We start from the raw sequence: 15939 nt of genomic DNA, 5'->3' as shown, positions 1-15939 counted from the left end.
ACAGCTACACTGATGTCGGCAATGCCTACGAAGTTTCATATGTATATAATGAGAATTTTAGCTCTAAAAGAAAATTACTTATCTATAGTATTATTAATCAAAAAGATTCTTTAATATATTTTATTATTCCGGAGAAGAATTAAGGAATTATAAACTGGAATTATGAGTAGAATTTCGGTAGTGAGTGTGAACAACATGAGAAATCAGAAGAATTAGACGCACACTTGAGTGCGATCGCATTGAGACATGGAGTACTCAATTCCCGAGATCAACAATGTCAAGATTCAACCCTTCTTGCGATTATTTTTTTTTGCACTCATATAAATTTTTATTTTTTGTACATCTATGGACTTGTATATAAAAAGAAAATCTCGATGATATTCTGTAAATAAATATTAACAATATAATCTCTTATTAAATCGATATTTATCAAGAATGATGAACAGGTAATAGTATTTGATCTTTTAATTATTACGTCAACAGATTCTAGCAAATATTTAATGAGAGGAGCGTTAATAATGCAATAAAGCGTCAGAGCGCCAATAAAATTGCGGAAAGTTTAATGTAAATTTCTTCGTGCATGAACGTCGTTTTCTTTTTCGAGAATTTTTATGATCCATTACTTTATAAAGATACCGCAATAATTGCATTTCGCGTATGAATGAATCGTCGAATAAATAGTAACCATAATTAATGTCTCGATTTCGAATAATAAGTGTGCCTTTTAAAATTTTTCGAGATATATCGAAATAAAATTTTTAGTTACACAATTCCACAACTGGGACAGCAATAATTTAATTTGTAAGACATACATTCTATCATTATTCAAGTGTATAAGTGATTATAATAAGAAGAGAAAAAATTACATGAATAATTTATAATGCACGTGTGAAAAAATTGTGAAAAATTGTATGAATAGAGATTTCATTGCGTTAAATATCAATATGTTCTTAAAGACAGTCGCATTTATATAATAGTAGATCAAATTTGTTTAAACCTTCAAAAAGAGATCATTACTTTGTTAAGAAATATATAGAAAAAAAAATTAAAATCGTATTTATATAAATTTAAAAAATCTTAGCGTATATACTTACTTATTTATGCTATTGCTTGCATATACATTCGAATGTCACATCTAATCGAGTATTCATTTCAGTTTAAAATGACAATAACGAAAAAGTGACAATAGACGAAGATTATCTTGGATAAAAGAGAACTCTTCTTTCTCTATTTTTATAAAGTGTTGCGCGATTTTCATTTGATTGTAAGATTATGCGCAAACTACTTCGATGAAGTACATAATATATGAAAGAAGAACGAGAGAATGTTCTTGTTTATCTGTAAAAAAAAGTCATTGGATACTCTATTTATCATAGAAAGCAACGTACTCTGCACTCAAAGTCCATCCCAATCATTGAAACAGTAGTCTCGGGGGAATTTGTATAAAAATACGAATTTATTGAGTGTCACATACGATGCGGTAAATATATGGGATGTTGCATGGGCGGATTTAATTCGAGGGGGCGTATATTTAGTTTCGTTTATTCGAGAATAATCTCTGCGGGCGATTGTCGCGAGGCACCGCGTTCTGCGTCGGATTGTCCTTCTCGATCGGTTTCGGAGTTGTGGGCTGCTTGGCGATCCACTCCAGGGCACGTTGGATTGCTGGTGGAATTGGTGGCGGGGTGGGAAGATGGGAGCCGGCGACCTGGGCGCCGAACTCATCGGCGGTCCAGCTTATGGAGATAGGGGTTCCATCCGGCGCGTTGTACTGCACCGAGCCCTGGATCAGCTGTGCCTCGTCTTCGGTGCCGGCGTACTTGCGACTGCCAGTCTCTTGTTGGACGATTCCGCCCGCCGTTTCGTAGGCGAAGGAATAGTGTCCGCGGGTATCGCCGAGATCGCGCGAATAGCTCAAGACCCTTTCCGGCTCGGGGGAGAATTGACCGTGGACCAATCCGAGTAGGGCTACTAACAACTGAAAATGTAAAGATAAAGTTATCTTTTCTTTTTCATTTGTCATTGTACCTATTTTTTTTTGTTAAAAGCAAGTACACATTATTGCAAATCTTAAAATTCTTACACACAACATCCATCTATACTAGTATGTATATTTATGTATCTGTCGTTTATTAAAATTTATATCGAAGGACTTGCAGGGATTTCAAAAACGATTATTTATGGATTAATATGTTCAAATGTCACGTCGATTTGATCGATAATTTTTATTTTTATTTTTTATTTATTTTAAAGGCGATATAGATCTTTTAAAGTAGAATAAAATTTATATATATTCGTGTTTTATATTGAAATCTAATCTCAAAACTATGCTTGATTTATTCGCGAGAACGTGCGCGACGTTTGCATAATATATGGGCCGATTAATAATTCAGCATAAATATCGAGTTAATTACATCATCCTAATGGCTATAATGTCGTTTCTGGAATTTAATGGGACATGACTGGGCGATGACACCGGGCGTCCTTCTCGTAACGGACTCTCGCTTTATCGACTAAATACATTGACTTCGCATAACAAACATTTACGATCGCACTAAATTTACTTTCATAGACTTTGCAGACTATTAAAATACTAAAAATATAACCCGCATTATCGCGTGAATATCTTAATGGACAGATTTGGCATGTGGTAATCAAGACGATGGTGTCTGGCCAGGAGTAATCCATCGAAAGGTTGAAGTTGTCTGATTGCAAGTGTTTCTATCTCTCGAGAAGGATGTTTAACGGCATCGATATAGCACCGAAACGTGAAGAACTGACTACGCGCTTTGTAATCCTCGTCATGTCTGTCCCATAAAGTGACGCCGGAGATACCTTTCCCCGCGAAAGGTCAGCACAAGATAAATGTGTTGGTAGATAGGTAGGTCACGGTATGTTCATTGCGATCGGTATTAAGAGAAACGAGAGGGCATCGCACGCTAATGGCACCGTATTACGTTACAATCGCTTCGAACGTGACTTTTTCCTATAACCATAGTCTCCAATTAACATCCAAGACCGATTCGTTTTGTGCCTGTTTAACAGGTGCGCTTGTTGTCACCGTTCACCGTGCAACACCTGACCAATCACATTCGACGTAAATAAACGTATTGTTATTCTTTTTGATGGAAGAAACAGAGAGAGAGAGAGAGAGATAAGTCTTAAGGAACGTTATATTAATATAATTATAATTTAAATTTAAGTAAAAATTAAAAAGTAAATTGAAATAATTTCTCCTTTCAGCTTTTTATATAGAGATAAAGTATTGTACTCTCTTTTTCGAGAACCCTTTATTTTTTCAAAACTTTTAACACTTGAATCTCCCTTAATTTACATTTTAATATTATATCGTTTGGCAATCTACATATTTCATCCGCTGCTTTGAAATGTATTTTCCATGATAACACCGTTGAATCAAATATAATAATGTTAGATATCGAGCAGATGTTTTGGATTGGTCGGGATCAGCTTGTATTTTTTTATGCGAGATAAAGCAGACGTTTAGAAAAAATATACGTATGTAAATTAATAATTTAGAGCTTGTTCACTATATAGTGGACCATGGCTATCCTGTATGCAAAGAGCGCGACAATGTTGCCGTTATGTGAGCTTTATAATTTAATAAAGTTATGTAATTTAATAGATTATGTAATATTGTAATGGTCGTTTTGTGCTGCGTGACTTTCATGCGATGACGAATAGCTTTACCATAAATGTAACGTTAAATCATGCACAATCGTTTATGAATATGTACACGTGACCAATTTCAATTTCGTAATTTTGAGAAATCAATGATTGGATTGTTTATTGTTATGGAAATTTAATGTATGACTAATATGAAGATATATGTGGAAATTGAATACGTTCTATTTTTCAGAAATTTTTGCAAGGAAATTTATGCCCGAGTTTTATCGACATTTTTATCAGGATGATTTATCATAACCGCGTAAAATCGTAATAAAATAAAGAAATAGATGGCATTAATAAATAATTTTTAAATAATAAAATTTATATATTAGTTGATAACATCAATTTAAAATTGCACACTCTAATAAATAGGTGTAATAGTATAAAAGCAGTTAATCTATTTTATATTTATATATGAAATATATATAAGATATAATAAAATTTATACATATATATTATAATAAAAAAATATATATATATTATATCTGTAATTTATGTGTATTTTCTTCTGTCCCAGATACATGAAGCTCGTAAAGTTACAAGAGTACAATGGCACATCATACTTTATCTGCGTCTACACGTAAAAGCTTCTTCCACAGAACAGTCTTCCTCATAAAATTACAACTTATGTTTATATATATATATTACATGAAAGTTATCCTTATATATGTAGTTGACAAAACACTTTTTATTAAATCTTTTTTACATAAAACATATAAATTTTTTAATACCCAAGAATACAAGATTATAGGAAACAACTTTTAATGTAATTTTACATCTCATCATTTGAATTATTCATATGAATCACAAACTGTGCCACAGTGGGATTTTTTGCGAACATTTTCATATTCGTCATCATAAAGGAAAAATATTATTGATTCTTTGATTCTCTCTTACACTTTTACTCTGTCTATGTAACTTATTAATTATTTCTGCATAATTAATTGTATCATTTATTTAACATATTGCACCCCTTGTGAATCGAACAAACTCAGTAATTCAGAGATTAATTGCTATAAAAAAAATTCTACCATTAGCTGGTGTAAGATTTAAAATGTAAAGAAGAGCGCACTTACCAGAGTACGCATGTTGTCGGACGAGAGACTCGCGCGTTTTATGTACGATTACGATGCACGTGGCCCGAGAAAGCGAAGCGCCTTGAGCGAAGTACAGACGCTTTTTAAACCGAGTAAATAATGTTGACGAAAATACAGGTGAAGACAAACAAACTGGCAGCGTCACCTCTCTCGATGATCGCCGGCGTGGAGTTCGCGAGAAACTCTTGGATCGTTGGGGGCAGAGCCGACCTTTATATCGCCGGAGTCCACGAAGCGGAGGCGCCGGTCTTTACATAACCCGGGAAAGTTTATTTCGGCGTGGCCGCGCTGCCCCTGAGAGCTTTAGAATCGGGAGCACACCGTCTCCCGAGCGTCGTCACCCCCGCTCGCGACACCTTCGCGACACCTTCGCGGTCTTCTTCCTTCACCTGCGTTCTCCAGCTGCCTCCGGGGACCACTCGCACCTTTGACGCCGCGTCGCATACATTCGCGCTCGACACCAGGATTTTCCTCCTTCGAGAATCGAAGAGCGAGACGAGGTCGATGTCGGCCGTGCGGCCTGTGCAGTTTTCGCGCTTACGTAACGAGACGAGACGAGACATGAAGCAAACGACGGTTCCCTTGCGCAACCTGCGAAGGCTCCCGGGGATACGGCGACTTCTCTTTTTCGATCGCCGCAGCGGGCTCCGAGATCGATGTTTTGATCTTTAAAGATGCATCGATGAAGAGACAAAGATGACTCTGATCGCCTCTTCGAGGGAACGATCCAGTTTTCTCGTGTATTCAGGTGAGAAGCGACCTCGCTTCTCTCTCGCAATGTTTCGATGATCAATATTAGAGATTTTAATTGGTACAGTGAGAGTCGAGATTTAATAATAAAATACATATAATAAATATAATTATACCTTTAACTGAGAGACATGCTTTGACAGCTGAAAACCGATGACGAATTGTGCCTGCTTGATCATTAATGCCTTAACAATAAATTTATGCACCTTATCATGACATATATATGCATACACATTTATATACTCTGTGTAATACGCGAAAATTCGTGTGTTAATGCATTAGTGATTTTGCGTGTACAAATTAGCATAATTTAGTGGACAGCGATTTCATTAATGTTTTACGATCTTGTTTGATTCAAAGTAGTTAGTTGCAGTGTCTAGTTGTAGCCGTAGTCGAAGTAAGTATTTACGAAATACAAACTTGCATAGTTTTGTACCACATATTCTATAAGATTCTGTGAAGAAATCTTCTACGAAGAGACTGGAGAAATGTTGTCACGCGATATATTCTTGTGCGATATGAAGTTTCAGAAAAATGTGAGAAACTCGGAGAAACACAAAGTTATTTTCACGTTAAATGATGTAAGAGAGCATTCCGTTGCTTTACGAAAACTAAATGTCGAGGCGATCTTTATTATTATATAAATTTTTAAATGAATAATCACAGATTTTGGAATAGAGATTTTTATTCTACGATTATTCGACGCGGATGCATTCGCGCGAAGAAGATAATGATTAGAATTATTTAACAAGAAGCTATATAAACATCTATGTAGGTTTTAATATCAAATGTAAATGAACGTGTGCAATGTTTCACTGTGAAAGGTGCGGGTATCTCGTAGGAATCTCGCAGGTGCTGCGATCCTAAAAATCTAAATATCTCCCTCGATTAGTATGGAAAGAAATTGAGTAACGATTAGTTCTAATATGACCCTGACCATCGTGAACCCATCCTCGTGTCGTTGTTTACGCCATCGTCTAATTTCTAATACGTGTATATTATGGCAGAGATTCCCTTATCCGAATTGACGAACTTGATGCACATTTAAACAGCGAGGATTGCTCAAATTATAATTACACAGCTCGTAATTGCGCGGATATATTTCCCTCTTCGCAATAGAGAGGAAAAGATTACGTTCGATTGTTACCTGTTACTTGCCTGTTACTTAACGGAGGATAATGACACCAGCGTGTCTTGAGCACCAGTTACCCAGTCTTCCGTGGGAATTGTGAGCATAATCGCTGCCAGGTTGGTCCTTGGCCTAGTGATCTTACCGCCATATTATGTGCATACTCGCGTAAATGCACGTAAATGAGAAAGTATTACAAGATAATCAATATTTATCGCGAAAAAGAGAGACAAAGAAATGTGAAAGGAAACGGAATCTTCCCTATCGTTTTAAACAGAATGTGAGCCTTCCGAATACTTATGAATATAGTTGAGTTATCCAACATATCGCTTAATTTTTTGTTTTTTTTTACACATATGTAACTAATGTAGCTTGTAAGCTTTTGAAGAGTTTAGATTTTTCCTATAATGAGGATTATTTGTATACAATCTTATTTATTTTTTTAAACTTTGTTGGTAAGATAACATATAGTTATTATAAATAAATCACAATTTTTATCTTATAAAGTTATTGCATAGAAAAATTTATGATAATTAGAAATCAAAAGTAGGCTTTTATTTAGGCTAACGTTGAAAGTTTTATTTTATTTTTCATTTCCTCTTGTCAATAGAAACTATATTGTAACTTTTTTTATTGTAATATATATTTTATAACTTTTTTGAATATCGTGTTGGAAGATACTTTAGTTAAAAAAATTAATCAAAGGAAATTTGTTTTAATCTAAATAATCTTTACAACTCTAGGTGTGTTTAGAAACGTCTTTTTGCTATCGCACTTTTTAATTATGAAGACTATAAAAAACTAGAATAAAATAAAAAATAGAAAATAAAATAGAGATTAGAATAAAATAATTTCCTGCTTGCGGAAATGAAGGTGCGATTAGAAGATAAAATAAATCTATGTTTATCTCCTGCAGAAACTTTAATCATCGCAGTAAATACAGTTGCTGCTCGACAGGCGAACGATAGCATTTCACTTGTTGCCTACATTCAAGACAAGACCAGTCTGCAATTACTCTCTCTCGAATGATTATGAAATAAAATTTTATGAAAGGATATCTTTCTATAAAATAATATTTTTAATTAATCGTATTTAAAAGAACTGTTCGAAAGAATTGTTTGTATAGCATTCTGTAGAACTTTTATTCCAAATAAAACAAAATAATTACTATACATAATCACATTATTATACATAATATATATGGAAATTCCATTATATTTTGTCAGATTTTAAATGAGTGAATTCAATTTTCCTTATTAAATTCAAATTTAGCCAATTTCTGATATTTTACACATACACAGATGTGATCTTAATTTTAAAATCTCTTATTAAAAACACTAGATTTTGCATTATACGTACGTACGCGATTATCACACTAGTCGTAATAAATACTATTATTGTTATTCTTTTTTCAATTAGTAGTACTTTAGAGAACTGATTGTATTAACACTATAAATATGTTCTTCATATTAATTATATCTGATCATGTTTTTATATATTTATAATTTTACTTGCGATAAGTGAATTGTATAATCTGTTTTTACAGCAATTCTCAAAATACGTAATTGCAATCAAACATATATTGCACACGACATTTGATATATATGTCTTTAAATTCGTTTGGTAATTGCTGCAACTTTTCCCAATAAAAGAATTTGTTTGATGATTCTAATAATTCTAATGATTTATCTTGTCCTGTTGAACTCTAAATGGGTGAATTCACATTTTTTCACTACATTCAAATTTAGTCGACTTTTTGTGATTTTACATAAGATTTTGCATAAGATTAATCTTAGGTTTAAAATGTTGCCAAGGAGATCAGGTTTTATACATGTGTGCGTTTGCTTTATCTATAAATAATTTATTGTAATGAAGTAACGACAAGGAGAATGAAGAGCCTAAGATATTTTAAAAAGTACTGGAATCTTTAGAGATGTCAGATATAAGAAGCTTGCACAATGTATTAAAGTCAGTGCAGTAAGAAACTTTAGTAGCTATCAGCTAGTAACATACCATTTTACAACATGAATTTATTGGTGATCGAAGTGAGTTTTTTTTTTTGTAAATTTGTGTAAGAGATATTATGTGACGCAGTGGCAGGAGATCTGTGTACATACAGTCAAGAATTTGAGTTTGTCGAATATTTTTGTGAATCGACACAAGCAATTTCTTTCAATCAGACAGTCATAGTGAAGATTGTTTTCAATTTAATAGTTGTATAATTTAAACATTTTAATTAACTTACAAATAATATATGTACACACATGCTTATATACAAAATAAATTGTATATATACATATGTTACAAAATGCATAAATAAGTTTTATATATATTGTCTAAGTTATACATTTTTCTTGAAAAATTTTTCTGGAAATATGAAATTAGTTGAATTTCTGCTCGTTAATTATTATACATATACAGATGAGAATTAATATTTTATTATGATTTAACAAATGATAATTACATATTAATTGTATGGGAACATAATTTATCAGATTAAGTACCATAAGATGGATATATTATCGATAATAAATTACTCTTCATTACTGTGTACGCATTATAATTTAATTTGGACATATTAATTTATATAGAGATATTTCAATCACAACAAAGATAGTTTGGTGTCCTTATAGGTTGTTAATCAATCTTAGTTAGGCAGTTAATCAATCAGTATAAGAGCTAGAAATTTTTTCATATTCTAAAACAAAATTTAAATCAAATTTATGATTTAAAGAACTGTACGATTCCTTGTTTTTCAGACAATCACTTTATGCGTTTTGATAAAAACGACGATGACATTAGCGGGAGAGAGATCATCATCCACTACTTCGTCAACCATTAATACACAGAAGTACGCATACCCAATCTCTACAAGTACTACTACGTCAATACCATATCGTTATCCCACTACATTACGTTACGCAAAGCCAAGCAAGTCTCTTTACAGCTACAAGTATAACACTGATACTGGCATCCAGGCGCAGGAAGACGGTTACTTGAATAATGTAGGAACTGATCAGGAGACCCTGGAAGCGCAAGGCAGCTATAGCTACACTGACAACGAGGGCAATACCTTCGAGGTCTCATATATAGCCAATGAGAACGGATTTCAGCCAGAGGGTGCTCACTTGCCCACAGTACCACCACTAATTAAAAAGGCTCTTCAATATATCGCTGAACATCCCGAGAAGAATGCAGAATAAGGATATTCTGATAGAAATATGAGTAAAATCGATAAATCGCAGGCAAGCTTCGATAAGAAGATATATCCGGAAATATCTAATAGATTCGGTCGCGGTCGCTTTGAAGATTGACAGATTTTTAATCCCCATATATATTGTCAATTTGAGGACTGGGCAATTCACATCAAGATTATTTTTATATTTGTATAACATTATATCAATAAATTTATATAATATTTGCATATAATATAATTAATTTTATACCACCAGTAAAAGCACACTGTAAATCTTGCAAAATAAATGTGTCAATATTTGATAATATTCAATAACTTCTTTTCAAAAAATTCTTCTTAAACAATTACCGCATGTAAATGAATGGTTTTTTTACACATATATTTTTATTGTGCAATTGCTGCAATTTTCGATTGTAATTATCAAATGTGGACGCATGTTACTTATTCTTTCTTTTCCCAATAATGGGATTTATAATTTTAGCTTCTCGCGGATTTTAATAGGTGAATATACATTTCTTTATTAAATTCAAATTTAATCAACTTTCTGTGATTTTACGCACATAAATTTGATTTCAGGTTTAAAAGTCAAGAATCAGGTTTTATATAAGTGTGTGCATGCGTATTTGCAAACATATCTGCATAATTATTTTAATGATGATCATGACAAGGAAAATGAAGAGTCTAAGATATTTTTAAAAGTGCTGGAATCTTCAGATATAAATAGTTTGCACAAGGTGTTAAAGTCAGTGCGGTGAGAAACTTTTGAGCAGCTAGTTATATACCGTTTCGAACATGAATTTATTGGTGAGTGAGTTTTTGTGAATTTGTGTAAGAGATATTATGTGACGCAATGGTAAGATATCTGTACATGCAGTTAAGAATTTTTGCAAATCGCATATTTTTGTGAATCGATATGATCAATTTCTCTCAGTCAGACAATCAGTGAAGATTGTTTTTAATTTAAAATTAATCGATATTATTAAATTGCAAAAATTAAATAGTTACGCCAAATTATCTAATTGATACATTATATATTTAAACATTTTAATTAACTAATAAATAAATTGTATGTGTATACAAGTGCTTAGAACAATGTTATAAAATGCATAAATAAGTCATACGTTTTCATAATTGAATCATATCTATTGTCTGTTTTACTTTAAGAAATTCTTCTGGAAATCTGAAGCTACTTGAATCTCTAATCATTAATTATACATATATAGATTATTAATCCAATATTTTGTAATTTAACAAATCATAATTACACATTAATTATATGGAAATATAATTAATTGTACGTATAATTGTATAATGTAAAAAACAATATTATAATGCGTTTTATCAGATTATATACCGTAAGACGAAAATATATATTATACTTATATTAAATTATTCTTCATGATTGTACACATTATAATTTAATTTAGACACATTAAATTTACACTACAGAGATATTTTAGTTACTACAAAAATAGTTTGGTGTCCCTATAGGTTGTTAATCAATATTGTATAAGAATATTTAGGAATATTTTCATATTCCAAAAAAAAACAAAATTTAATAATATAATAAATCAATTTTATGAACTATAAGATTTAAAGAACTATATGATTGTTTGTTTTTCAGACAATAACTTTGTGTATTCTGTTAAAAACGACGGTGATATTAGCGGCAATAAGAGCATCCACCTATACTACACCAACCACTAATAGACTTAAGATCCTAACTACTCCTGCTTCTCCTCCTCCTTCTATCCATTCTCATCTTTACAGCTACAAGTATAACACTGATACCGGCATCCAGGCACAGGAAGCCGGTCGTCTTTATAATGTCGCTGATCAGGAGGCTCTAAAAGTGCGAGGCAGCTACAGCTATAGTGACAACGAGGGCAATATCTTCGACGTTTCATATATAGCCGATGAGAATGGATTTCAGCCGAAGGGTGCTCACTTGCCCACAGTACCACCATCACTAATTAAGGCCCTTCAGTACATCGCCGAACATCCCGAGAAAAATGGAGAATAAAATTATTCGGAAGTGACAGAAATAGGAGTAAAATCGCAAGTAAGCTTTGATAAGATCGGGAAAAATCTAAAGGATTCGATTGCGGTCGCTTTAGAGATTGACAGATATTTGAGTCTCACAGACATTGTCAATTTGAGGACTGAACTATTCACGTCAAGATTATTTTTATATTTATATAATATTATCAATAAATTTATTTAATATTTGTACACAATATAATTAATTTTATATAATCAGTAAAGGCACACTGTAAAGCTTGCAAAATAAACGTATCAATATTTGATAATATTCAATAATTTCTTTCCAAAAAATTCTTCTCAAACAATTACTGCATGTAAATAAGTGGTTATCACATATAACATCATCTAACAGTAGTTATATCTAGTTATTATATATGCTTCTCACATAAAATAACTGCGTTTTATATTTTAATCTTATTATTCCATCTTTTATCTCCTTAAATTCTTTTTTCTTTCTTCAAACTATATATTTATCATTAATTTTTTTACACATTTATTTTGCAATTGTTGCAATTTTTGATTGTAATTATGAAATGTGGATACATGTTATTTTTTCTTTCTTTTCCAAATAATGAGATTTATAATTTTAATCTGTCGGATCCTAAATAGGTGTATTTATATTTCTTTATTAAATTCAAACTTAGTCGACTTTCTGATTCTACGCATATAGATTTGATCTCAGGTTTAAAATCTTGCCAAGGATGTCGGAGATGCAGCTTTTATATACGTGTGCATGCATGAGCATTCAGCTCATGCATGCACACGTATCATCAACAAACATGATTTATTGCAATGAAAAAAATGATAGAAAATAAGGAAATAGGAGAGTCTAATGTATTTAAGAATATTCCGGAATCCTTGGATATATAAAGCCTGTATGAGATATTTATCCAGTGTAGTGAGAGATTTCAAAGCAACAACTTCGAAATAGTAAGAAAATAATATATCTATTCTCATCATGAATCTATTGGTGAGTTCAAATTTTGATTAAAAAGTTACGTAATGCATTGTCAGAACCTACTTGTATATGCGGTCAGAAATCTAATATTGTATTTTTCTAAATCAATTGCTTTTAATCACCACAATCGATTTCTTTCGGTCAAACAATCATAAAAAGTTTTATTTGGTTTAAATTTGTAATTAATAATATTGAGGTATAAAAAAATTAAATTGTTACGTTAAGCTACTATCTCTATATAATATTTGCTATTCATATAAAACTATATAATTTAAATATTTCGATAAATTTATATATGTATATACCTATAATTGATTTTGTCATTACAAGAATATTCACAAATCTTTTTTCTTATTCTACGTATAGTACAATTTAAATATACAATATAAGATTCATATATCATGTAATCTAAATAATTCTTTATCTTTCCAGGTTATCTCTTTGTTCATTTTAATGGAAGCAGTACTGATAGCAAAAACGGAAAGATTACCTGACAAAACTATAAATATCAATAAAGTAGTTGGTTTTTCCGGGCCGGTATATGAGACCACTAACAATATTACTACTTCAGAACCGTTACATCAACCAAACAACAAGTTTTACAACCACAGTTACAACAACACTGATTTTGGGCATTCAAGCTCAAGAGAACGGTCACCTCAATCATATGAACATCAAGCAGGAGACCTTGGAGGCACAAAGTAGTTACAGCAATACTGATACGAAAGGTAATACCTTTCAGGTCTCGTATGTAACCAAAGAGAACGGATTACAGCCGGAAGGAGCTCACTTACCTATAGGACCACTAATTAAGAAAATTCTTCAGTACATCGCTGAACATCCCGAAGAGAACGAGCAATAAGAAAACTGAACTGGAAAGATGAATATTAATCAGTGACTAGCCTGGAAAAAATAAAAGATCAAGATAATTTGCATTCGATCGCGATTAAGATATCGTGATATGATGAGGCATTCAATACTCGAAATCAATCGCGCAATCTCAAGATTTGGTTCTCTCCTTGTGACTATTTTTGTATTTATACTGCATTCATATAAATTTTTATTTTTTTATACGACATCTCTTGTAAGAAGAAAATCTGGATAATATATTTGATTTAAATATTATTGATTTAAACATACATACATTGTTGAATTGATATTTATCCAGGGGGGGGGGGTGATGACAAATTATATCTATTTTTTAATTATTTAATTATTTTTATAATGAACGGCTGCTTATGATACTTTTAATAAGAAGAGTGTTAATGATGTAATAAAGCGTGAAAGCGCTATAATGTTGCAGAAAGTTAGCGATACACAAATTTCTTCATGCATGAACGCTGTTTTTTCTTTTTTGAAAACTTCTTTTGTGATTTTGTGATTATTTTATAAAGAAATTGTTATTGCAATATGAATATGATTGCAATATGTTTATGAAGTAATAAATTACAAAAGAAATTGTACAAATATATATTACGAATCTGCATTATATCATAAATTTATATCTAAAGATTGGATTTACAAAGATTTCAAAATAATTTGTTTATGAAAATTTAAATTAAATTAATTTAATTTAAATTAATTTAAGCAACATTCTTTCATAGAGTGATTTAATTGATAATTTTCAGACCGTTTTTAAAAAATTTCCTTAATAAAATTCTAAAAATCTTCTCCTTAATAAAATGTATATCTTTGGTTTATATAGAAACTTTTGAAAATTTTTTAAAAGATATGCTTGATTTATTTGCGAAAATGTGTCCAATAATTTTTTGCGTAATGATGATTAATGATTAATAAAATATTGGAGGGTTTGATCTCATTAATTACATATATTATTCTAAATTAATAGTGAATAAAGTTTGTTATTCAATGAAACAAATAATCACTGATTATGTTGTTTAATTGGCATTAAGAAATCCTAGAGATACAAAAATTATCTCGCTTTTACATTACATTCTATGCTATCTATAAGATTCATAAATTTCTTTTATCCTATACTTTCTATGAGATCCAAAAAGATAAACAAAATGTGATAACGTTTAACTGTGGATAGATAATTATTTTAAAATGGATTTAAAAACGACCTTGTAGAGAAGGAAAAGTACGAAACTGTCAATCACTTACATTAAAAATTGGTTGATTGTATTAGTATAGTGATATGATATCATTCTCAAGTGCAAAACCTCAGATATCGCATGTTTCCGCAGTCTCAATTGTAATGTGAAATAAAGTCTCAATCTCTTGAAATATTAATTGTTATTATTTATATGCAAGAATTAATGGAATATCTCTTCATATATACACTCGATATCTTAGGCCGAATTCAAATGGAACAAATGAGTATAAACGAATATCAATTAATAAGCGTGAAAAAGCGTTAGTTTAAAAAATTTAACTTAATAATAACTAATTAAAAAAAAATTTTTTTATAAAATTTTATACAAAATAATTTTTATAAAGTTATTAATTGTCAATAACGATTCTTTATTGATATTGGTTCGCTTAATTTAGATTTTTTGACATTTTATGTCAATGGTAATTAACATGTGCTCATTAAATGATTCATTAATTTGAAATTTCTGTATCTATTTTTTCTCTACGATTATTAGATAAATTAAATGTTATCATCAATTACTATTATATGTTATCTAATTTTTATATTTTTATTTTATATTGACACATATTTCTTATTATCTCTCTTTAAATCCCTTTAATCTAAATAAATTTCTAAACTATCTCTATCACTCTTAGTCTATATACATTCTTTTTCTCTCTTTAATCATATGATTGAGCGTACATTGATACCTCCTCCTACTCGACTCGCTAAATACTCATCGATGCGCTTGTCATACGAGAGAAGTGGACACGTTTCCAGAAGAGAGGATATCACTGGTCCAGCTAGAACCGGTTGAGTGTACGAGTCGTACATACAATTCACAAGCTTGGAATCTCTCTCTCTCTCTTTTTCTCTTAACTATATACACACACGTCACGAGTACGGCGCTGACGTCGCAGTGTGCGATATCATAAATGTGTGTCGCGTGTGCGTGATGCTCGTGCGTGTGCGTGATGCTCGTGC

General features: G+C 31.4%; 3 protein-coding genes and 1 pseudogene across 5 annotated transcripts; 3 read left to right on the top strand and 1 right to left on the bottom strand.

The window, feature by feature from the left end:
- Nucleotides 1-1428: 1428 nt before the first annotated feature.
- Nucleotides 1429-4999, bottom strand: Cpr17 (cuticular protein 17). The gene is made up of 2 exons (XM_083049373.1): nucleotides 4764-4999; nucleotides 1429-1978 (listed from the first exon to the last, which is right to left on the bottom strand). Exons 1-2 carry the CDS (start codon nucleotides 4773-4775, stop codon nucleotides 1532-1534), a joined length of 459 nt encoding a protein of 152 aa, XP_082905499.1. The 5' UTR covers nucleotides 4776-4999; the 3' UTR covers nucleotides 1429-1531.
- Nucleotides 5000-8642: 3643 nt separating this feature from the next.
- Nucleotides 8643-10087, top strand: LOC145942534 (endocuticle structural glycoprotein SgAbd-3-like). The gene is made up of 2 exons (XM_083049363.1): nucleotides 8643-8708; nucleotides 9423-10087. Exons 1-2 carry the CDS (start codon nucleotides 8688-8690, stop codon nucleotides 9864-9866), a joined length of 465 nt encoding a protein of 154 aa, XP_082905489.1. The 5' UTR covers nucleotides 8643-8687; the 3' UTR covers nucleotides 9867-10087.
- Nucleotides 10088-10584: 497 nt separating this feature from the next.
- On the top strand, nucleotides 10585-12710 carry LOC145942522 (endocuticle structural glycoprotein SgAbd-3-like). Of its 2 annotated transcripts, none has more exons than XM_083049341.1 (3): nucleotides 10585-10663; nucleotides 11484-11921; nucleotides 12573-12710. In XM_083049341.1, exons 1-2 carry the CDS (start codon nucleotides 10652-10654, stop codon nucleotides 11880-11882), a joined length of 411 nt encoding a protein of 136 aa, XP_082905467.1. In that variant the 5' UTR covers nucleotides 10585-10651; the 3' UTR covers nucleotides 11883-11921; nucleotides 12573-12710. The 2 variants fall into 2 exon arrangements, with proteins under 2 accessions (XP_082905467.1, XP_082905475.1); XM_083049349.1 differs by having other exon boundaries at nucleotides 12585-12702.
- A 24-nt stretch (nucleotides 12711-12734) lies between these two features.
- LOC145942513 (endocuticle structural glycoprotein SgAbd-1-like) lies at nucleotides 12735-15107 on the top strand (annotated as a pseudogene). Its single transcript, XR_014426367.1, has 2 exons — nucleotides 12735-12872; nucleotides 13293-15107. The product of XR_014426367.1 is annotated as an endocuticle structural glycoprotein SgAbd-1-like (transcript).
- Nucleotides 15108-15939: the final 832 nt, after the last annotated feature.

Source organism: Prenolepis imparis, unplaced genomic scaffold (genome assembly GCF_030444845.1).
Source record: "Prenolepis imparis isolate NDT839.2.m4 unplaced genomic scaffold, iyPreImpa1.0 SCAF_1, whole genome shotgun sequence".
Classification (NCBI taxonomy): domain Eukaryota; kingdom Metazoa; phylum Arthropoda; class Insecta; order Hymenoptera; family Formicidae; genus Prenolepis; species Prenolepis imparis.
The sequence above is the reverse complement of the archived record's forward strand: the minus strand, read 5'-3'. Positions and strand labels throughout refer to the sequence as shown.

Excerpts from the sequence above, each read along its gene's own strand:
- LOC145942534 (XM_083049363.1), top strand. The coding sequence starts at position 8,688 with ATGAATTTATTGGTGATCGAA. Across the intron at positions 8,709-9,422 it reads TGAATTTATTGGTGATCGAA|ACAATCACTTTATGCGTTTT; the intron begins GTGAGTTTTTTT and ends CTTGTTTTTCAG.